The following is a 23,622-nucleotide window of genomic DNA, read 5'->3' on the forward strand; positions in this document are numbered from 1 at the left end:
CGTTTTATAATTGCATAGAGCTAACATAAAAAAGAAGATAAAGAAATGTAGCGTACACGTTTCCAGGATATTTGCAGTACATTGCTTGCTGACAAAGGAAGCCCACTTCTTTTTTTATGCCTTCGAGATAATAATAAACAAGAGAAGGTAAATCTCTGTAAAAGAGTGTGTACGTTTTTTTGTTACTCAATACCACAAGATATACCCGCAACCGGCACAGATAAAGGAAAAACCAACAAAAAAATAGTGAACTGCGGCAAATGACTATGAAAATCGACAAAGAGAGTTTATACGCAAGGAATAGAGTATAATTTATGGTGCATAGAATACGGACACCACACATGTTTGTCACTTGGACTCCCGGTTTATTAAACACCTCTGGGCCCCGGAGCACAATCGCGGCGCGGTGGAGGACACATATCACGCTTCACGGTTGTGCAACGTACTCCGACGTCATCTCGCATTCGTAGCGAATGCTGGTCTATTGGAGCTTCGGTGCCGGTATTCACAGACTCAACGAAACGAATGGCTTCCACAGAAGGGGACTTAGGAGTTCCCGTTGTGACTGATTATTGGAACGTATAACAGGTAATAATGCCCGACCGCCATGCGTGCCGGTCACACTGCACACCGCCTATGTTCTCCCTCCCCGGCATAGCCTGTTCCATCATCGATGCTGTCAGTCCCGATTGGCCGGCGCGTTGCCCTAGGTCGTTCCTATGTCTTCAGCCCTCAGCGCAGTAGCACTGGCTAATGACCTTGGCGGTGCAAGCCTCGCGTCTTCTTCTGTCCTTTTTTTTTTCGCGTGGTATTTTTCGTTGGCCGGCCCTTGCCTGTAACTTTCTTCGCTTTACAATGGTAATAATTACGTCCGGGTTATGGGTATTTTCCTTATCTTCAACCGGTTTCTACTCACCTGCAGTCGTTTCACGCGAAATACTACACTGCAACGTTGTTTGCATTATTGTAAAAAAATTGCCTCTTTTGTTTGCCCAGTTCGGCACAGTTTGCTCTTGATATTCTGGCACCAGTCTTTCGGTCGCCACTTGCTGTCGACGCTTTACATAAAAAACTGTTTCTTAACAGAATGAATCTCAGTAGATCGTAAAAACCCCGTTACATTTCTGTTTGGGGAATATTAATAATACAGCATAGGTGTAGGATGATTTGGGAAGGCTAGCATGCAACATTCTCATAGCCCACACTATAGGTGAGCGCAAAGGTACCCATACCTTACTATGGACCGGCGAGGTTCTGTAATTTATAAAATGCGCTGCGAATAGCGCCCATGAAGACTTAATAATAAGAAGCAACAAAATAGTGATTGTAAGTATGCCGCAGGCAACCATTTTGCGCGCAGAGAGCCGTCACACATAATCTAAGTTGCCTTAGTTTAGACAAAAATGCATGTCTTTTAGATCACCCTTTGAACCACGCAGGCGCCGGTATCTGCCCCTTTTCGCTTAGCGTCAAAAGTTCATAATTTAGCCTCAGAAGCACGTCGCTGCAAGCCCTCTCAATAGCATGTATTGTTCCGTTCGACAATTTTCGTTTCCACTCGACTGCAACACGATGCGGATTCCTCTTAGTGGAGTGTGCATTTCTAAGATCTCTGAACGTCGCTCTTGTATGGCTTTTCACGTACTGGGAAACGGCCGTTGTATAGTTTAAACCGAGGTAACGAAACAATTGCGGAGCTTCGTTCTCGGGATCCGCCGCTAGGTCTTCGAAGCGGAGTCTGAGAGTACGATTCGGCTGCATTCGTTTCGCCAACTCTTCGAAGCTGTCAAGGTCGGAGCGCATTTGCGCGCACAGGGCTTCGGCACTGTCGCACGCCGCATTGTCCGTACACCAGCGTAGACCGCGGCGGGACGAGTAGACGGCACGAGGGTCCCTTACAAGGTGAACCACTTGAACAGCAGGAGCAATGTCTGGATTTCGCTCAATCCAGTCAGCAACCTGTCATTAGTAGAGTGAAACGTTCAATCAGCAATGAGTATTTTGATGCGATAACAGAATCTTTGAAATGTTCAATCAATAGAACACAAGGCAACAGGCGTTAAATTCAGTTACACTGCTCTCTAACCATTGAAGTTTGTGCTCAGTAAAAACGTTTCTTCTTTACGATGCAAGATAATTAGCTTCCCATCATCTGTGGTTTTGTCTTTGAAACTTCTCACTGAGGTCTGTGTAATGTTAAACACGAAAGATACTCAATGCATCACATCAGAGTTTGCTCATATTAAACATGACATTTCGGCTTTAGTTCTTCTACACCCTTCAGAAATGCTATGGTTGCTTGTCGTCATTGAGAACTGTTCGAAGAAAAAAAAAACAATCAGTGACCGGCTCTTTTATGCCATGGTTTTTTCGGTGTACTTGTGAACACGTTTGTGGTATTTGGGAGTGTTATTTCTTCCCTGGAGCGTTGGAAAATTTCACAATTTTATTGAGGCAATGTAGAGAAGACTGACCAGGACGCCTTTAAGGGACCCTTTTCTTTTAGTTTTGCAAAAAACTATGTTTTTTTCTTTTATTTTCTGCTCACCTAAAAGACAATCCTAGTGAAAAATGGAGGAATGCCACTGACGTTGACAATTAACTTTTTACGTTCAGTCAGCACCAGGGAAAAACATCACACGCGCAATTTTCAACCGGGAAGGTCATAGTTAGAACCTCTAATTTACTTCTACATCTAACTGACCTTCTGACAATGATTACTGCCACTGTAGCTAAAACAATTGAGTGCTTCGGGTTTGCGCGAAATTTCCCACTTGCCGAACAAAAGTTCTGCAAATTATACGCGATTGTGTCAAGATCAAGGCAAGCAAATATTCATGTACAAAACATTCATAAGTAGGAATGAGCCCTCGACGCCGAATTACTGACCGGGTGCAGGCGTCCTCCGCTCGCTTCAACCTCGGATGGTCCTATTCGCGTAGGTCGACTTCAGGTATTGCATTGAGCTATACGTTTTGAAGTGTAAGTCCTATGGCGGCGATATTACGAGAACTGATTGTCCCACCTAGCGATACCGTTCACACACGTCTAAATATTTTTTCTACTGTGTCTCCTTGTGAGTTACCGCCTATTAGTCTTGTTTTAGATGGTCAAAAGGGCATGTTTCCACGCATGTTCCCACAAAAACTTTCTGTTGTTGCCCGTGCTTTACAGGAGAGGTAGACTAAAATGTGGCAAATTCGATTGCTTGTCATCACCTTGCGGGGAAGGTGTGTGAAGTTGGCTTTCGCGTATCTTTCTCTGCCTACGTCTATCCCTGCCTACGACTGCCCACGACTACGACTGCAAAGCTGAGCTCAGGTCCTGCACGGGTTGGCTATGGCTGGTCTGAGTGAGCGTAATGCCAAAAACAGGACGTTTATTGTCAGCGAAACATTTGTATACTTACTGTTGATAGAGCGGAAAGCTGAGCGTGGTGGCGATAAGCTGTCAGCATGATTGCACAGGGTAACGTATAAAAAGTAAAACAGGAATGTCCCAAGAGGACGAAGAGCGATAAAAAAATGGCCAGTTTTCTGCTCGGCGAGTTCGCGAAATGTTGAAGGCATGATTCTTGTGTCTGTCCCTTTTGTGTTCAAACCATGTCATCAAATGTACTTTTTATTTGGGGGAATTGTTTCCAGGTCATGTCAACTGCGTTGTAAAACATTGCCTGCCGAATACCTTTTCGAGCCAATCTCATCAGACCATATAATTAGGTTTCAGGGGGTTTACTCTGCTGTACACTACGCTGCTGTGATGGCATTTGTTTTGCTTATGACGCTGTTCAAATTCTAGGAACTGTTATTTCTTTGAACCACTTCAATTCTGACTGGAACCAAATAGGGCTCCCTGAAATCTACTTTATTTCCCATAAGGTATTTAAGTTAGAGATCATTGTTTGGGCAGGTAAAAAAAAAACTCTCGAGCTGTGACTCCTTATGTCGAACTGCATTCATACAACACTAGAAAATAGTGTCGCCAATTAGCCTTTGAAACGTAGCTCAGGCGAAAACACAAAGAAAAGAACGCAAAGAAAGCGGCGCAAATGGAACTCCGCAGTGAATGAGTGAATAAACCTTATTGTGCCAAACACTGGAAAAAGAGGAGCAGAATTGGGTGCCCGGCCGGTCTTTTTCCATCAGATTGCCTCCAGGAGAGCATTGGCCCTAGCGGCATCCTCACCCAGTCTCATCACCTTTGATTAAAATTTTTCTTCTCTCTCTCAGGAAGGCGGACGACTCTTAGTAGATACTCCGCGTCGGAGTGGAGCGGCATTGCGTCCCACAGCTCCGAACTATTAACAAAAAATGTTGGTGTTGTAGGGGCTGCGCGGAGCTCTTCATAATTATGGGCTGGGGTATCCACAATGCTTCGCCTTCAATGCTCGTAATCAGACTGCGGTACACATAGAAAGACAACTTTTTCGATTCCATAAAATCACTCAAGACGATTTAAAAAAGCAGTCAATGAGACATTCATTGTTTAGATATCATGATCGCACTTTAAAATATATTACAACTCAGGTAATTAAAAAGCAAGTTTCAACAATTTTTTTTTGTATTTCTCAGAATAGGCATTTTTAGCAAGCTTCATCGCCGTCACTCAATTCATTGCGGCGCTACGGGCTGCCTTTTTTCACTTCTTGGAATGAACTCATTCAATAGCCACTTGTAAAAAAATGGCCACAAAACAAATCAGAGTGTAATAAGTATCTGCTACGACAAACCTACAGAAGTCGTGCCCTAATGTGCAGGCTGTACTTATTGCATCCAGGGAACTTCCAGACTCCAAAAAAAGAGAACTGGGAGCACACGAGTGAACAAGTTCATGCGGAGTTAGAAGAGAGCATTACTCGAGATTTCAAGCCCAACATCCGGCTCAACAAAAATTTATGGGAAGAAAGGAAAGCAAAAAAAAAATACTCGAAAGGTGTTATAGCTAAGACGTTGAAGAAATATTGGCGTAATAATCTTTGAGAAAGCTAGCAATACGGCGCTGCAATTACCACAAACAATCACACAAGCTAAGGGCGGCGCCTGGTGTATGCTTTTAAATTGAGATGAGTGGCAAGTGGCAGAAATACACCCACGAAATTTTGTCGACACGAACCAGCAACTTCAAAAGTCGTAAAAATGACAATAGACTTTACTGTAACCTATGAAATTTTCTCATGCAAAACGATCTACGTGCAGACAAATCACATGCATCGGTGTCGAAGCTCGGTGACTTCTCCGTACTCTGCAATTCCATGCGCGGGGTGGACGCAACCAAATAGCGAACGGCGTAACATTCCAATGCGTTTTCCCCAAAGCCCCATGAAGTGCTGATACACCAGTTGCTCAAGGAACGAGAATTATTTTGTTCGAAATTCTCCGCCATTCTTAGTGTGTGAGCGCCATTGTTAGCTTTGACACTTTGTCACTAACTGCGGCCGCTAAATCATATATAAACCAGAGTAGCAGTAAAAGTTCAAGCAACAAATACGAACTATGATGCTTTCGTGAGACCGTTAAAGTGGAGACAATCTTCCAATCGTAGACGCTCATATTCCATCAAAAGCTTGTTTACACATGATGTTTTTAATAGTATAGGTAAAAATGTTTTTAGCGTTTTATTTTACTTTCCACTGCCATCTCCCAAGCTACATGGGAGGCTATACTCGCCTGAGAAAGTGCAATACAATTCTTTTGTAAGAATACATCTCTATCGATGGAACGACGGAGAAGAGAAATAGAACAAAGCTTTCTCTCACCTGACTGACGTAGAGGCGTGTAAACTTCAACACTTGCTGTTCGGCCCGAGAGCAGAGGACGGCCATGTGAGCGGGAGAAGTGCAGGACTGTCCGCCTTCACACACTTCAGCCAAGAAATGGTTCTTCTCCACATACTCGAAGTGGTTCTCCAGCCACACAGTGTAGAGCGGCACGTTCTGCATGCGGCACCGAACCAACTCGTCTAGAAGCTCGAATGCGTGACGTTGTCTGCCAGGGCGAATGCGGCCACTCACTGTAAATGGCATGAGTGGCTCGAAGTGGTAAAATGTCCTTGCTCCCGAAGAGAGAAGCTCGCCGACGAACGTTGATCCCGACCGGTAGTAGGCGACAAGGAGAACTATCTTTACATCAGCTTGAGCGACGGCGGAATAAGTCTTCAGAGCACTTTCAAATGCTGCTGGCAGCTTTCCTTCTAACGACGAATCCCATGTTTCGGTTTCAATTAAATTTGAAGCCGTGTCACCTGGCTGGTTGGCCCCTCCTGCAAAGTAAAAGCCGGTTCATTTTAGATAATGATTTCTATACCCTTGTAGAACTTTAATCTTTATGTTATCGGTCCTTTATCTCTTAAAAATAAATGATTTTGCTGTAAAAGCATGATTCCTGCCTAGCAGTCCCCAATATAAGTGTTCTGTGTATGAACATTGCAATAAGCCTTTACGAACAGTCACATAATTTTGTTTATACCGCGCGACATGTGATTCTACCTTTTACTGCACTTCATTTGCGCCAAAGATTTGCACACTATGGGTTGTGGAAGATTTCATTACGTGTATTTGCGGAAAGTGATGATTCCAACAGACAAAAGTCCTACATAAATTCAAGTCTCTTTTCCACCTGTACAACAGTATCCGGATAAATACTTACCCAAATACTTAAAAGGTCATGCAATAAAATTAGCTATGTGTTTCCTTCTTACGAGTAATTTACGTGAGCAGTCACATTTCTGTTGGTACCTTGAACAATATAGGCAAATAGGTTGCTCAAATCTAAGAAAAACAATGTATTAAACATGTCAGCAGCGTCCTTATCTGTCCATCTATATGCACTGCGAAACTAAGGGCTCTGCCACAGTCTTTGAACAGTAGGAGTTTTCGATGCCCAGGTGACTGGTTTGAAAGTCACCCTACGGAATCAGGGGCCTATAAATTGCACTGCTGCGCCCATTCCGGCGAGACAATTGTGAGTGGGATGGCGCTGCGTGCCCCATTTAAACTCTTGGAAGTATGGTTGTCTCCCAGTATCAACAACTGTTCCACTGAGTTGTTGCGCACGTAGGAGTGGGGAAACTGCTCAGCTGGTCTCTATAAGATTAAGAAAACGGATTGTTCGGAAGTTACACATGTAGGCAATCAGAGCATGATGTCGGGAAGGGGAGGGTTGGGCCACTGCTGGCCTTAAAGCCAAGCTTAAGGTCACCCTTCAGGCAAATGAAGCTAGTTTTGTGATTGAAAACACGTGGTGGGTGCGAGCAAAGCATAACGAGCCGATAAAAAACTTTTTGTCGTCACGTAGTGTCCCGTAGTATCTTGTGACATGGGGAGGGGTGGTATTATGGAAGGCAGTATTTTCTGGAAGAAGACAGCCAAGCATCGGGTAGTGAGAGCGACTCGGAATGATGCCCCCCCAGATGAGAACACAGAGAGATTGCCAGAATGCCAGTTAGTCCTTTCTCTACAGTAAGCCGAATTATTCAGGGTGTTCGGGACGCGGCTAGCCCAGGAAACCTGCTGCATGGATGCAGACCGAGCGTGACCAGGGAAACCAAAGGTCTGGGTATCGTTGCAGCAGCTGCAATCAACCACCATCTGAAAGCCTATGAGATGCGGAATGAACTAAATGTGGCAGTGAGCGCTCAAGTTTTCCGAAACCGGCTGCATAAAGCGCAACTCTACAGCCGCATCGCCACATAGAAACCCTAGCTGTCGGCGGCGAACAAGGCCCAGTGACCGCATTCGCCCAAGCACACGACTCGTTGAGCGCGGACGATTGCAGGAATGTAATCTTCCCTGATTACTGAACATTTTCTACACGCTGGAATCAACGCGAAAAGCCAGGTCAACCATTAACGCAAGGTGTGATAGGGGCGCATTTCGCTGAAAAAACTGGACTGAAGAATGTACGCCCCTGCATTGTGTGGTCATAACCGTATGTTTTGGGATCAGTCTATTCGTACCTTGTGGCCAGCGCTTCACCAACTGCGGCCTACTTTAGGTTCATTCAAGTGTCTTTAAAGACGACCTAAAGTTTATTTATTCAGTGTTCACACCTACTTCTTATTTTTCCACCCAACATGCAGACGGTGGGCCAGGAACTGCCGCTGAGCGGTAAACGTTTGGGGCTGCATACCAAATAACGGGCTAGGTTTCTTGATCGGCTCTGAGGGACACTTCAATGCCAGCACCTACGAAGATCTCCTCGACACTAGCATACTGCCCTACGTCCTGTAGAGCCTGTTCTGCGTTGCCTACTATTATTTTCAGCACGATCGCAGTCGGTTGCATATGGAACGACCGGTAGAAACGTCCCCTGATGAAACAGTCATCACTGATGAAACAGACATCATGCTCCTGCATTGGCCAACCCAAGAAGCCGATATTATTATAATGGATGAAGAAGCAGTTGTCCCAAACACCCCTCCCCAGAGGGTCAGCCCAGGCCTTGGTAGAAAAGGTCGAGGTTGAATGAAACTGTTTGCAATCTTTCGATTAGTCGTCCCGCCTCTTAGAGAGCTGGCAACGCTCAACGGCTGTCGTAGTGACTACAGGAGAGAATTTTTCGCTGTACTTAAGTCTGATCAAGAGGCTACTAGTCACCCCAACGAGGCAGGATGGTTTACGCAATTATTCCTAAGTAGCGTGATCCGCACGAAGACATTTTTTAGTTTTAGCATTACTTTGTTGCACCACCTGCCGATTTTGTTCATTTCTAGAAGTGAAAGATATACTTCCACCAATACAGGAGCTAGCATTGGCAGAAACATCATGTGCACGACCTGCCGCTGTTTCTACAAGCCTACATTGAAGTATATATACTCCATAGAGCTCCACACGTATGCCGTGAAGCCGAACTCACAGTATTCGTTTAGCCTCAATCGCAACGCCGTGCTATATATCTAAGGTTACAGAGCAGGTGGGCTTATGAGCTTCAACCGGCCAAGAAATGAAGACGTAATCAACGTACCATAATTGCACAACTATAAAACTGATCAGGGCGTTATTCGCATGCAAATCGTGCCACAAAGGCAAGCTAGCAGCATAGCTGATGCTGACGAAATAGCGAACAAAATGTAACACCATCTTAGCGGATAAAGGACTATAAGTAATAAAGCTGCGCTCGGTTTTCTCTCTACGCAGTGTCGAGGCAGATAACGCTGACGTTAGCGGGCGCCGAACGCGGCGGTAAGACAAACCAAAATGCTCACCCGCCGAATGATGGTCTTTACATACCAAGGAAGGATACGAACTCTTGTAAGCTGTTCCTATTGCGCAGACACATCCCGTTAACAGTACACGCAGCATGGACTGAAAGCTACGTGCGTCATTGTTCGCGATTCAATGTATCATGATTCTACGTCGGGCTTTTCTCTCAGAAGCACGCAAGGTGACTCAGGAGTCCAAAGCATTATTCTCCTCTTACCGAAACAACGTTTCCTCACAAGCAAAAGTCGTGAAAAGCCGAGACAGTTGTTACTGCTTTGTTAAAATCATAATTTTTGTGGTTTAGCCTTGGTTAACCCTAGTTGATAGCGAGCTTCATTGCCCTGGCTAGGCCCAGAATCGAGGTGTGGTTTCGCTATGAGAAACAGATATGTTTGCACTGAATGCACTGTTTATACATCTTTTTTCGCCTCACGGCATTGTTTATGGCTCGTCGCTGCACGAGTGCCCATAGCTGGATGCTCGTCTTCCTCGATCGCCCACGGCTCAGCACCGCACGCGGCCTCCTGACCTCCCTTAGTGACGCGTGCTTACCTCTGTGGCGGCGGCCTCCTCGCTTTCCTCCACCAGGTAACGACACGAATTCCGAGCACGTTTCCGTTCAGTCCTCGCCTGTCTCTCTACTGCCGCCTATCTCTCCCCGCCATCGGATCACTGCTCCGGGCTTGGCCCTTAGCCTGGTGGCGACACGGGTCCCGCGCACGTCTGCGTTCCCCCTCGCCTATGTCTCGGCAGAAGGATTGCAAGCCGGGTTAATTGGAAAGACATATTCTTTGATGAAACCAGCGCGAACATAAACAAACACAAATAAAGTGGAACACAAGTTGTATCAACGTGCGTTTAATAGTGCCTGAATAGTCATTAAGGGGCCCCCCATCAACCCATCTTCACATTGTATCAAGTGCGGCGGATGTAAACATAATTTTCAAGCAAGTGACTATTTATTTACGCACCGCGAAATCATGGAAGCATTCCACACAGCAAAAAGAGTAGACAAGTGTGTCAGCCAAGCAAGCGTCTGTCTTCACCCCACAGAGATTGCAAATCTTCGCGTGCCTCCACTATCGGCGGTGTCTATCTAGTTGCCTTATCACCGTGGCTTTTGTGAACGAGTTTCGCTCATGCTCAGTGTTTGTATTGTTTTATGGTAAGTGTTTATGTAAACCCTCCTCCATACTAAACTTTAGTGGTTAGACCAGCGGCTGTCATTGTGTTCCCCTTCCTTTGCCTTCCTTTATGTTCGCGCTCGTTTTATCCAAGGATGAGCCTGTTCCTCGCCTGCTGTCTATCATTCTCCGGCATGGGGCCGCTGCACCATGCCGGCGCTCTAACTCTCCTCACCTCTAGCTCTCAAGGTCAAAACTGGTCATGTCGCGAAGACTGCCCGAGGTAGCTTAGTGTACTTTCGCTACAAAAAATGACGTCGTGAGTACGAGCTACGTCACGTAGCCCCCTCACTCGCCGTTGCAGCAATCCCCATGCCGATTAACGCAACTGTTCTTGGGACGCCCCGCGCTACTAGGATGAACTTTTCACGCAGCTTTCTGAATGACGAGGACTATGGTGGCTGCTACAGAGGCCCCAAGAGCGCAGACTACGACGCTTCGCGGCTGCTGCGGTGTCCAACATTACCACCTGCCGGGAATGATAAGGGCCGCATTCCCTGCGTTTCCGCAACGCATTTGGGCTGCGCAGACGAATGGCATACGATTTCTTCTCCGAGAAGAGTGCTTGTCACACTCGTCCCAAAAGCGAAGTTTCCCTCCTCTGTTGTTTCTTACTCCTTGGTTGGGTGTTTTCTGCGCATTTTTGCAAAATCAGTGATTTACTTATTCTCTCACTGGCACTAGTTTGGAAACCTTGTCAGCTCTAATATTTTGCATGGTGTTGCAATTTCTTGGATAGATACGATGAGCGGTGCTGAATGGCGGAGGGAAAATATTAAGCTCGGCGTCTTTAGTTTGTATTGGTAGTATTTTCTGTTTGTCCACGCGTATTGTAAGATATAGCCAACACAACTTTGCCTCTGCATAACTGTACCTTTCTACGGCTGAGCAGCTGCGCAATGTCTGCGCTGCTTGAACCCATTGAATGCGGTATGTTACGCCGCTCTTGTCGCTGCATAGTTCAAGTAGAAGGGCATATTTTATGGTAAACAATAGGTTGCTGGAACATTCCTACCTGCTTTCTAACAATTATATTGAAGTCACAGGAAGAGATATATCTAACCAGAAGTATGCGGCGTGTAGTTTGGAACGTGATACCCCAGACAGACGATTTTTGGAGATTAGAGCACAGAGAAATAGTGTCGGCTGAACGAGCTAAGATTGAGCATGTGCAAACGTTCGCATTTTATGAAGGTGCCTTGCCGGTTGGGCAAGTTGCTCTCAAGGCTGAAAGCTAACGTTAAGAGACGCCCTAAGGGAGTCTCTAAAACATTCTGCCTTTGTGAGCAGTCTAAAAACCAAACTTTGTACAACTCGAAGGGTGAACAATGCAGTGAAAAACAGATACCCTGCAATCGCGCATAAGATGGGATACTAGCGACGTTGCCGGGATTCCTCTATCGTTATCGTGGACAGTGCATGTACACTAGACGTACGAAAAGAAAGAAAAAATATCATTATTACGACTCCTGAAATGTACCACTATATGTTTATTTTTGAACAAATGATAAGCTTTATAATCTAACAAAAAAAGTCTCTTGCTCGAATAAAGTGATTTGCTATTGCATCAAGGTAAACCTGAGGACCAACAACGCTAGGTCGGTTGTCGAAACTCCACCGAACAGGACTTTCTATTTAAGCGAGCGGCATCGTTGACTTTATAAAAACTGACTCGTATGTTTAAAACTTCCTTCTATCTACGGTGTAAAACTTCATTCGTTTCGCAAATTTGAGCCTTGAAATCTTTAGTGTATAACCATGTCCGCAAACATCGCTCTTTGGCAATTGAATTTTATGCTCATAATCACAGGCAGCCTTGGCCATAGAGCCTGGCGGCTGTGTGGCAGCTATTCAGACCGGAACAGGAATGCACAGCGATGCCGGCGCGGTTGTTATGTGAAGAAGGGGGCGAGGCTGTCGTGCAGCTGCAGTTGTGCACCCTCAATTAGCCAGCTGCGTTTGACGAAGCATGATGTCAAGGTATCCTGCTGCGTGCGCGGCGCACTCCATGTACGGCAAGAGAAAACCATTCAGGTCACCGAAGAATTCCAGGCTGCGACATTATTTCGAGTTGGTTTCCCGTAGCCCCTTTGCTTTGTCTAAATCAGTAGAGGTAGCTTCAATACGTAGACATTCCAGGGAAGCAGGTGTAACGTGAAAAACGGACTATAATTACATCAAATTGACGCGTACGAACCCAAAGAGGTAAAATATCAGGAAATGTTGCGGGACGTGAAAAAACATGATTTTTACTCATTCTTGTAAAAACACGAAAAACTAAAAAAAAACGACGATTGCGCTCACTGATATAAAAAAAATCCGACATATGCATACGTATAACACCGTAAGGAATATTTCCTTTATTTCTGAATCATCAAAGTTCCAGCACAGCTTCCCGTTTTCAATCTAGGCTGGATTTTACGTCGAGGCGTTGATTTCGCACTAAAATTATTATCAAATGGTGCCTGGTTCGGTTCCGCTTGATGGCTGAACGCTTCGTTGAGCATTCATTGCTTCGTTCAGCTGGCTGAGCTTTCCTTAGCTTGTACTAAGTTGCGCAAGGTGTGAAATACATCAAAGCTGCAGGAGTTCTTTCTACGTGAACACTGAAGGACACATCACCACGCATATGTACAACTTTGAAATTATTTACAAGTTCCGTCGTCGCGTTTGCACTGTGCTAGTAGTAGCCATCGCCATATGCATCCATATTCTCGTGTTCCTGGGGCCAATCATAATCATTACATATGTGGTAGCGTTTGAGGAAAGCAGGGTTGCAGCGGCGGCACGCATAGAGTTTCATACAATAATAACTTGAAAGGAAACTGGCGCTAGTGTCAACGCTAACTCTGAGGAGGTGCTTACGTTTCGATGGGGATGATGGGTAGTTCCGGAACCGTATTGCGTACAATCGAGAAGGGTCTATCGCTCCGCATATTGTTTTAGATGCCAAGCAGCTGATGGTCGAGCCTGTTTCCTCCGCCGTTGTGTGGGTGCCGTTGTGCGGCGTCCACACCCCCACTGCTGATGATGATTGTGGCAGGATGCCCCTAGGGATTGGCCAATAAAAGAATCCATGACGGGATAGCTTCGCGTTCAACCACCGTCGTCATCTTCCCGTCGAAGAACTCTGACTACCACACCCTCACTGCGCATGCCTGGCCAGGCACCGCTGATGATAATTGTGGCAGGATACCGCTAAATATTCGCTTACCACTTCCACTGCCTCGCCACCTATCTCAAACTGCAGAGATAGTTTGCAGAGATAATTAGAAGGATCAGAATGGGGTGGGGTGCATATGGCAGACATTCTCAGATAATGAATAGCAGCCTACCATTGTCGCTGAAGAAGAAAGTGTATGACAGCTGCATCTTACCGGTACTCACCTACGGGGCAGAAACTTGGAGGCTCACTAAAAGGGTTCAACTTAAATTGAGAACGACTCAGCGGGCAATGGAGCGGAAAATGATAGGCGTAACATTAAGGGACAAGAAGAGAGCGGAGTGGGTCAGAGAGCAAACTGGTGTTAAAGACATATTAGTAGAAATTAAGAAGAAGAAATGGACGTGGGCAGGGCATGTAATGCGAAGGCAAGATAGCCGCTGGTCATTAAGGGTAACAGAGTTGATCCCTAGAGAAGGCAAGCGTTGCAGGGGGCGGCAGAAAGTTAGATGGGCAGATGAGATCAAGAAGTTTGCGGGGATAAATTGGTCACAGTTGGCACAGGACCGAGGTAATTGGAGAATAATGGGAGAGGCCTTTGCCCTGGAGTGGGCGTAGATAGGCTGGTGATGATGATGATGATGATGATGACCGCTAGATATTGGTCAACCAAAGAGTTCATCACGAGATAGATTCCCGTTGAACCACCGTTGTCTCCTTCCCGTAGCGGAACCCTGAATAGTAGGCGAGGCATTCGTCTTCCCCTCTCCCAAGCTCCTCTCTTCTCCGGCATTTCTCCTCTCCTCTTCAATGCTCCTCTCCTCTCCGGGATTGCGCAATTAATGACAACACCTGTCGCTCCGCGCGCGATATTGCGAAGCAGCTTAGGGTTAGAGACGTGGCGGTAGCCGCTGCATACTCCGCTGGGGGCCCCACTGTAGAGCCGTGGTATAAATGACGCGTGCGTGCGCTCCGCTCCCGTAATTCTCCTCCCAAAACGCCGCGATCGAATGGAAAACTAATGGGAACTTGAGTCGACCCCATGGCTGCTTCGCATACTACTCAGGGTTCCCCTACGGGAAGACTGTGAAGTTTTTAACTTTATTTCTCCTTTTGGTACTTGCGCACGCGTTCTAAGTATGTTCTTTCCACCGGGATAAATCATTCAGTTGATAGTTCAGCGCTCGTCTTGCGTGTTCTTCCGTCTCGTTCTGCATGTTTCTGCTGTTTAAAATAGCACAACACTGTGTTCTATGTATGCGGAAGTCAGTTCACTCCGTGTAGCTGGGGTGTTTTCTTTTTCAGGAGGCAAAAAGCAATAATGAAAGTGTATCAAGCTATGAGCACACATAAAGATGTCGACCGAGTCTTGCCCCAACTCACCCAAAAATTTCGAACTTTGAAGACTATCAACACTGCAGCATTTTACGTTGATTTACCACGACTCCTTCATTAATTATATGTAGCGACCAGCGTTTTGCATTGCTTGGGGAACTAGCGTGGTTAGGTCCGGTCCAGGAATTAACATCAAACTACCTCATAAAGGCGTGGCCCACCTAAATTAATGTCAACTAACATCAGTAGTAGCGTTTTTCGGATAAAATGTTGCACACTTCGTGTTGGTGTTAAACTTAGCTATCAGTTCTTGAATACTCTCTACCCTGCTGCAGTTATGATTCCGTGAACTAACACACATTTTCTGCAAGTATAGCCATTGAACAAAACGATGTGTTTCCGGCTTTTCCACAACAAGTCGTCCTACATAAAGCTGAAATGTAACGCACTTACTTTCCAACGATTTCTCGGAGAACTCCTCAGGTAGATCATTCCTGGAAGGTAGCAGTGGGTCCAAGATCCTCCATGCGAATCCAACGTAGAAAATAAAAACGAATACTCCAGCTCCCACGAAAACAAAGGGCCGCCACTTCGCCATGAATGCTCTGAAAATGTAATAATAATTACCAGGGAAATAAACCTATCGGCCATTTGAACTTGGGATGGTTGACCAAAGCCACTTCCTTTTAACCTCCCTGCTGAAGTAATAGTCATTTTCAGTCTTTCTAGATATTTAGAGGTTAACACTCATTTGCTATATAGAAAATACCGGGATCCCTACGTCGGCCCGATGCGGATGTCTCGAAACGCACACAAAAAAACGGTTTCAGGAATTTGCGTTTTTTTATTTTCATTATCATCTTCCCCATCATCATGAACCTGGCTGTGTTCACTGTAGAACAAAGTCATTTTCCAAGCGTTTGCCGCCACGTCTATCGCGAGCTTCAAGGTACATTACTTTCGAGTTTTTGTTGTTCAACGCTGAATCCAGTCCTTGCTCCGCCCCTACTTTGCCTATGCTTCATTGTAGCTACTACATTAAACGAATGGTTGACCTGTTGTCCCTACTACATATTCAATGCCATTTCAATGCCATTTCTTTTGCTTACATTGAAGTGGAACGCCATCCACACGGGTTTTGATGAATAAAAGGTACTTGATCACTACATTGAGTTGGAGGCACAAAGGGGGGGGGGGCGGGGGGGTGTTAGGTGAGTTGTCTTATGCCAGTACGTAAGAGTATCTTAAATAGTAGTAAACCAGTCGCCAAGGCAACAATGGCTTACACAAGGCATCCAAGCAACAACATTCGCTTGGTAACCTTGTTGCGTTCTTGCCAAGGCAACAAGCAGCCCTAAGGCAACAAGACCTCAAGCAAATGGTTACACAGGCGGTGAAATAAAAGACCCCCGATACGCTCTTGTACGCTACACTGAGCTTAAAGGGTCTATGAATACGAAATAAATGTTTATTTTAATAAAAACACCCCTTTTATTCGGTAGAGAAACGATAAAAAATTGATCGCAGTTAATACGAATACTCTACATAAAAAAAGACAATAGAGAAGGGCAGACTCCTCCGCCACTTTCAGTAAAGGTCTTTATGACGCCACATACTATTTATAAAGGACTAGCGGTAGTACCCGGTGCTGCTCGGGTGGGCCATTATATTAAGGACAGCAATTGGTGTTTGTTAGTCGCAATATTAGGCTACTTCATTGGGAAGTGGTACACACTCGGGAGCGCCTGCCTGCTGTCAGTACATAGGCGCCTTCTGCAGGCGCGTCGTGGTAATGTGAAACGAATGGTACTCTGTTTTACTCCAAATCTCTCTAAACAAATTGCACCACTGTGGCGCGTTTGAGTGACTGAGTCAGTGAGTGAAAAAGCTTTTATTAAGCGGGCGAAGTGGGAGTGGTTCCCAATTTCAGAAAACCATGTGAGGAGTGGGCAGCCTTCGCTCTGGAGGAAGTATTGTCTGGACACTCAGATCGCTGTTAGTCACCAGGTTCTCCCACAGTTCAAGGTTTGGAAAAGTGGATGGAAGAAGGAGATGCTTGGTTTGCTTGCACTCTTAATATGATTTGAGGAAGAGTGCCAGGTTGCAAACACAACTTGAATTCGGCAGGAGATCGCGCTGGGAACACGTGATGGAGGCCGGCTGGGTGAGGGGTATTCTTCCTCGTAAGAAGTGCTATCTCAGAAGATATGAACGATGCTCATCGGTACAGTTTTATCATAAGTACAATGGGCTCTCCTGCGCGAGGCGCGAGGTTGCAGGAAGTCCCAGCAGATGCCGAGGGCTAACCTTTGTGCTTTTTACTGGTACATCTTCTCTTTTACATTTATGATATATGACACCTGCTCCTACGGGAGACGCGTAGTTGCTGAAGGTGTCAACAGATGGTGACCGCTAAGCAAACGCGGGAAAACTCAACTGAATTTTACGTCCAAAAGGATGCGGATTAAAAAATCTCGCTGGCCTTCTTATCCGCATGTTAGGACAAAATCCTGAAAGTGGGTTTTGGGCAATTAAATGGGCAACATTTTCACGAAAAAAGGAATGGGAGATATCAACTGGCTGGGTGGTAATTTGCGAACGTGTAAAAACAAAGTGTTTTCCCGAAATCCCGCTTGCGTCTATTTGGAGGGTGTCATTGAAAAATGTTGTATAACAGTGTTTAGATACGTGAATAAATTGCCTATCTCAACAAAAACCAGTTGGATATCTCAGATGGCGGGCGGTAAAAAATTAATATCTGAAAAACTATTTTACCGCTTTTCGCACTCCTCGGGGTGGAATCTTTAAAATTTTAAGAAATATTGACCTCCAACACCGTAATCAGAATGTGCCCTTGCAATCTGTAGCCGTTTTATAGAGCGCTTTGGCTAGACGTGTACATAACCTGTCAGGCCTTTTTGGCTAATCAGCCGTGCCATTTGTAAAAACAAATTTCACCATTCTAGCGGCGTCGCAGAGCGAAGTCCTTAAAAACGGTTCTGCGCATTTGTATGAGTAACATATTTTAGCAAAAATCGGTTGGATTACTGAATCGGTGAAAGATTTATTTGAGAATTTTTAGGAACACCGTTTTAGTTCCGGAATGCGGAATCACCTCGCTGGTGTAGGTTAGGGCGAAATCCAAAATCTACTTTTTAGGTATTCTTAAGGGCTACTTATATCAGCAAAAAGCGCTTCGATATGTGAATGGGTGACCGAGGAAATCACGAATTCGCGAAACCAGAATTTCGCCCTTTTCTTCGGTTAGGAGGGCAACTTCTGAAAAACCCGCCTTAGTGAGCACCTATTCAATGACGCAAATAAACTCGTGAAATTTCAAGTCTCTAGGTCTAACAGTTTTGGCTGGGCGTTGATGAGTCAGTCAGTCAGTCCGTCAGTCAGTCGGGCACTTCTTTTTATAGGTATAGATTGGCAGGCGCCTTTTCGAAGTTACTGGCATGAAATATGACTGCGCTATTGTAGTACATTGAAAAGTAAATAAATTCCGCGCAAAACGCAGGACAGAAACGACGCAGTACTTGTTTCCTACAATGCTAAATACTATTTTCGATTTCAAAATTCGCCGTTTTAACGCTTTCATTCAGAGAGTGGCGTGATATGGTTTGTAAACCCTAACCACATTAATGGGACTTTTTTGCAGAATATACCTCACATACGTCAATGTGCTTAATGGTATTCAGAATTGCACTACACTTGTATTGTAATAACTCTCGTAACAATTGACTTGGTGCTTTAGGTTGTAGGGTAGCCATGGGAATTTAAAAGGGAGACTGAAATGAATTTGTGAAGCTCCCGTTTTTGCCTGCACTGCGTAGACTGACTCAAATTACGACACTTTTGATCGTTTATGTGGTTGATAAGTGGGTACTTATTTTATAAAGTGCGAAAGAAGAAAAACTACCTTGCGCAGTTTGCGGCAGCCGCACCAACTGAAAGTTGTGACGTCAGGAGAAGATGCACCGTGATTGGACGATGTCCAAGATTAGCATTCAAACAAGTTTCGGTTTATATTTCTGTAAAACAACCTGCTTGAGATCCGACAGCACCGTTGGATAGGCATTTTTGATATCTCAGTAATCGTCGTACCGCGCTTCTGCGATGTTATCGGCTGTAAAATGCCGACGTTAAGCCTCCCAGGACGGCTTGGCACCGTGGCCATCACTAGCCGAGGCCCACGCAGTAGATGAACGCCCTCTGCGTCCCCGCAGACGCTCAAATTCCATGCGCGTTCCCCCATATTTGGAGCTTGCCTCACTCATGCCTGAATCGTAAAAAGCGTGTTCGCACCAGGCCAAGGGTCTGTTGATTCTGGTCTGTGGCCACTGCCCGCAAGCAGTCGGTGCTCATGGCAACAGCACGCCAACGAGAACTCGCTAGCGCGTCAGTGTGAGCCTGCGCGCATTCTGTGAACTAGTTCGTGGAGCAGTGAACGTTACGGCCCAAAAATGGTGAACGCACTATAGAAAACATCGGCCGAAAAAGAAAAAGTCAACTTATAAAAAAAAGCATGTACCCCCAGGGATTCAAGCTTGTGACTTGAAAAATTCTCGAAATAACATACCTAGCGCTCCGTACCACTCGGCCACGGGGACCGCTGCCAGCGTTGGAAATATAGGTATATATTGTATTACCAGTTTACACTTTGATTTAGTTTTAGCATTTCAAGCTGCTTAGGTGACAATTTGTTGTATAGCGCTCGTGCACCTAGCGTTCCCCAAATTTCCACAACATCTCACGGCTAGCAATTGCATTTCTTAGACGGAAAAGCGTTCGCAGATTTGTGGTCCGCTGTGCTTGTTCACCCAGTGGAAAAACGTGCTTCCTGCTCCCTAGTTTTACGCTGTAAGGTAAACGTTTCAGTTTATTTTATTTCCGTAGTACGTATATCAATTTAGCTAACTCTTCTACTGCCTTCAAGTGGACTTATATTTTCTACTAGCAAAGCAGTCAGCGAAGCGTCGCATGTGCGCTTGTGCAGCGCTTGTGTGGAGCGACCTGGACTAGGATCTTGATACAGTGTACAATTCTAACAAAGTAAAGAAAGGAAAGGCACATTCTGCCATCCACAAACGTGTCGTGGCTTAGTTTCAAATAAGCGAAGGAATTGCGACAACTCGTCGGCTGCCGGCGGACTAAATTCTGGGCCGACTGACTCTGTAGGAAGGCCGGCGAGCCGTGCAGTAGCACAGTCAAGCCAAGTCATCTCCTCCTGACATCACCCGAAAACACAACAAAAGATGGGCGATGATTCAGAGGGGAGGACAGCTATTTAGAATTAATTTTACGACTAAATAAATTCGCGTAAATGCACTCAGAGTGGTCGAAACATGGCCTATGGACTACGGACTACACTGTGCCCTAGTAACACGCAATGTTTACAAATCACTTGAGTGTTCCTTTAACATGCTTCAACAGCACTTTTTATTTGTGTTCCTGGAACGTGGTTGCGAAGTAAACGAGGTTCAGTTCAATTGAATTGTTTTGTTTGATTACATAACTTACCCGCTAACCTCTAGTTAACACAATGAGAACCATATTTGATGTGTTCGGTTTATTGCGTCGCTGTTAGCGTCCTGTAGAGCAAAATTTCATTTTTTTTATATTTGTTGCGTTTGTACGAGTAACATAGAATCATTTCTGGCTATAATAGAGCTCACCGTTCTCCCAAAAGACACTTCATTCGAACCGAACAATTAGAGCTCCCGACCACAGAATGCTGGGACAGAATGCCGACACTGACACCATTCTTTTTTTGTTTCTTCTACACCATGCTTGATACACAAACCTACTTAAATAAAGATGGGCCTAGTGAATTGGCTGCGGTCTTAACCTAATAGCGCGTGGTGTAGATATGCAGTAATGCCTACTTGAGTAATTTTAGTAATACAATCTGCAAAAGTAACTGAGATAGTTTACGATTAATTTTGCGAAAAAGGTTACAATGTGCATTAGCTAATATAGAAAAGCACTTTGACACCCATACGCTAAATGCGCGTTACACCAAGAGGATTTGCCGAGCGTGGCGCAGTCAGAAAGAATTATGACGGCGCCTATGTGAAGACACAATCGCACCACGACACGCGCTTCTATATGTCTGTGCGTTGCAACTACAATGTACTGCACAGGGTCTAGCTCAGCGGCAGCTAAAACTGTATCACTAACGAGAACGCTCCCAAGAAAATGCAAGGGGCGACAAAACTGCCGCATGGTCAGCGAAGAAGCAAACACTGCGCTAAAATCTCCAGTATAGCCTTCACCAGCGCAAGTGTTACGACGCTAACACTATGCACTAGACACATATCTCTGAAGATGAAGATAATTTAGCTTCAGGAAATAATATCTTCGATCATACGAACTATATCACATGAATCATCGCGTAGGTTGAAACCAAAACTAATGGTTTCGTATTTGTACGCGTAAGAAGCTTTAAGTGTCTTTTCAATTGTTCTATTTCTTCGATTTAATGGCCAGCCTTTGGGATTTTGCCGTGACGCCGTCTTCTGTGGTTTAATTTGTCCATTCCCATTGTCAGCTTTGCCTAACCGCTGCTATACCATGCTGGCGCAAAGACTGAGATAAGTTTGGACCGTTTGTGACGAAACGGCAAGAAACCCAGAAAACGCTTCCGGAAATTTGGCTAATGCCCAATAAAGCTGAGCATAAGCCCTCGGCAGCCATATTGCTCGAGAGAGAGAGAGAGGGGGAGGGAGGGAGAGAGAGAGAGAGAAGTTCTTTATTAAATAAGGAAATGCAGAGAGGTTTCAAAGAGCATGGGGATGTGTATGCCAGTAATGTCGGGCTGCGCGGCCTGAGCTGCTTTCTGTCCACGTTCCCTGCGGGGACGTCGAGTTGAAGGGGAGTCTGCGTCCGGTGAGCGGACATCAGGTGCGGCATGAATAATTGTGGTTGTTGGATCGTCCCGTGTGTCCTGCGCCTAGGACTTGGTTGTGGGAGCTTCGCCCTGAAGAGGAGGGTTATTTGAAGGCACAATCACAGGTGGAAACACAACTTCTGAGTTTGCTGGTGGGTCGCGACGAGAAGGAGCTTTCCCTTGTACTTGCTCGACACTGCGTGAAAGAGTAGCTGCCTTTTTCTTCGGGCAAGCTCCTTACGACGCGGGATGCGGGCCGCCACAGTTTTCGCATCGTGGTTGATTGCGCGAGGTGCAGTCTTTGTGTGGGTGGTCCCAAGTGCATATGCTGCAGCGAAGTTTTCCTCTGCAGTTCCTGGCGATGTGGCTGTGTTTCTGGCAGTTGAAGCACTGTGTAGCAGATCCAGCGTACTCTTCGACGGGGAAGCTGTTGAAGCCAAGAAACACCCGAGCTGGCAGAGGTGAACCTGGCTTGAACTCCAAGATGACTAAGTGTCGGCGGGTGTCAGCAATTATTTAATTTTCATCTCGTATACGTAGGTGACTTGCCGACGGGCAGAGATAACACCTTGGTCGATCAGTTCCCTATTGCCTCTTCAGTGTACTGAAGGGGGACACCTTGGATTTTACCCTCGTTGCCATGTACGATCGTGGAACGCGCACCTCAACTGGTACACCAGCAAAGGTGGAGACATGTAGAAGTCGATCAGCTGCAGCCAGTGATGACACGGTCACAATACGCCTACCGTCCTTGGTCAGGCGATGTGTTATAACTTTTTCTTGTGCCGTCGCCACGACTTCTGACGCCAATACGTTGGGGGAGGCTTTCCAAAAACTACCAACTTCAGCTGGTTCAAAGACAACAGAAATCCAGGCGGCTCGCTTTTTCTTGTAAGTGACAAGGGTAAAGTCGCCTTGGTTTACTTCTATGTCAGTAGCGTCAGAGCAAACGTTCCGATCTGCGGTCTCTTGGCCGGTAGCACGCTTTTTAGGAGCTGAGGGGCTTTCCAGGTTATCATCGGCAGTGGATTCATGCGAAACTGCAGGAGTACCTTGGTGGGGTCTGCTTGGAGCGGCCAGGCCCTGGCTGGTTTCATTCAATATGACAGCATGAAGCGCAGGCGATGACGGCACATTGCTGAGCTGCAGGGTCCGCACGCAGCTTCGCTGAAGCCGTTTGACGCGGGGCGTCCGCCCTTGTGAAGTCACTGCGTCCTTGTAAGGAGGCAGCGTGAAGGATTTCAGTCACATCAAAGAGGTATAAGTACACAACGCAGAAAAACTCCAGAGCAGCAAAACAACCAGCCGGTTGAGCCGATCTTCGTCTTCCTCGCGCTCATATTGCTCGAACCACACACTTTTTGCCCTGTCTCGTGGTCATATGCAATAAGGTCCAAATAAATTATTTAATTTCGTTTAATGTCTTCGGTCTTTATTACTACATACATTGTCACTGCAAATTTTTCCACCTTAATTTAAGTGACGATGAGTTTCATCCAGTGTGTCGAAAAAAAAGTTTGGGTTTGTTGCACAAGTCTTGAACCGGTTCAGGAACTTGCTCGCCAAGTTGAATTACCAGGGAAGTTAAAAAAAGGTGTTTCCTTCTTTAAAACAATTGTAGTAACAATTTACGCAGATACAAAACTTGAAAATACCGCATTTTGCAAATAACTCCGCCGTGCAATTCCAAAGACAAGTGAAAAGAATGCGACCGGATAACTGGGAAAACCGACGCAGTAGTGACGATTCATTAGGCCCTTTCTCGCCTAGGGAACTTGTTTCGGGTGTATTCACGAGAGATGAGCAGGTGTGTCCGGTCGACATGTCCAGGTTGGACGAAAATTAATCA

General features: G+C 45.7%; 1 protein-coding gene across 3 annotated transcripts in view; it reads right to left on the bottom strand.

The window, feature by feature from the left end:
- Nucleotides 1-366: 366 nt before the first annotated feature.
- LOC144177991 (carbohydrate sulfotransferase 3-like) overlaps nt 367-23,622 on the bottom strand; it is a 34,022-nt gene continuing 10,766 nt past the window's right edge. For 2 of the 3 annotated variants that reach the window (XM_077705542.1, XM_077705541.1), the window contains exons 2-4: nt 15,335-15,486; nt 5,756-6,258; nt 367-1,959 (exon numbers count right to left, since the gene is read on the bottom strand). In XM_077705542.1, the coding sequence (XP_077561668.1) occupies nt 1,420-1,959; nt 5,756-6,258; nt 15,335-15,479 (1,188 nt within the window). In that variant the 5' untranslated portion in view covers nt 15,480-15,486 and the 3' untranslated portion in view covers nt 367-1,419. The remainder of the gene's footprint in view (nt 1,960-5,755; nt 6,259-15,334; nt 15,487-23,622) is intronic. The other variant, XM_077705543.1, reaches the window with a different exon arrangement.

Source organism: Haemaphysalis longicornis, unplaced genomic scaffold, assembly GCF_048455015.1.
Source record: "Haemaphysalis longicornis isolate Haplotype H1 unplaced genomic scaffold, Haemaphysalis longicornis Haplotype H1 scaffold_37, whole genome shotgun sequence".
NCBI classification, from domain to species: Eukaryota; Metazoa; Arthropoda; class Arachnida; order Ixodida; family Ixodidae; genus Haemaphysalis; species Haemaphysalis longicornis.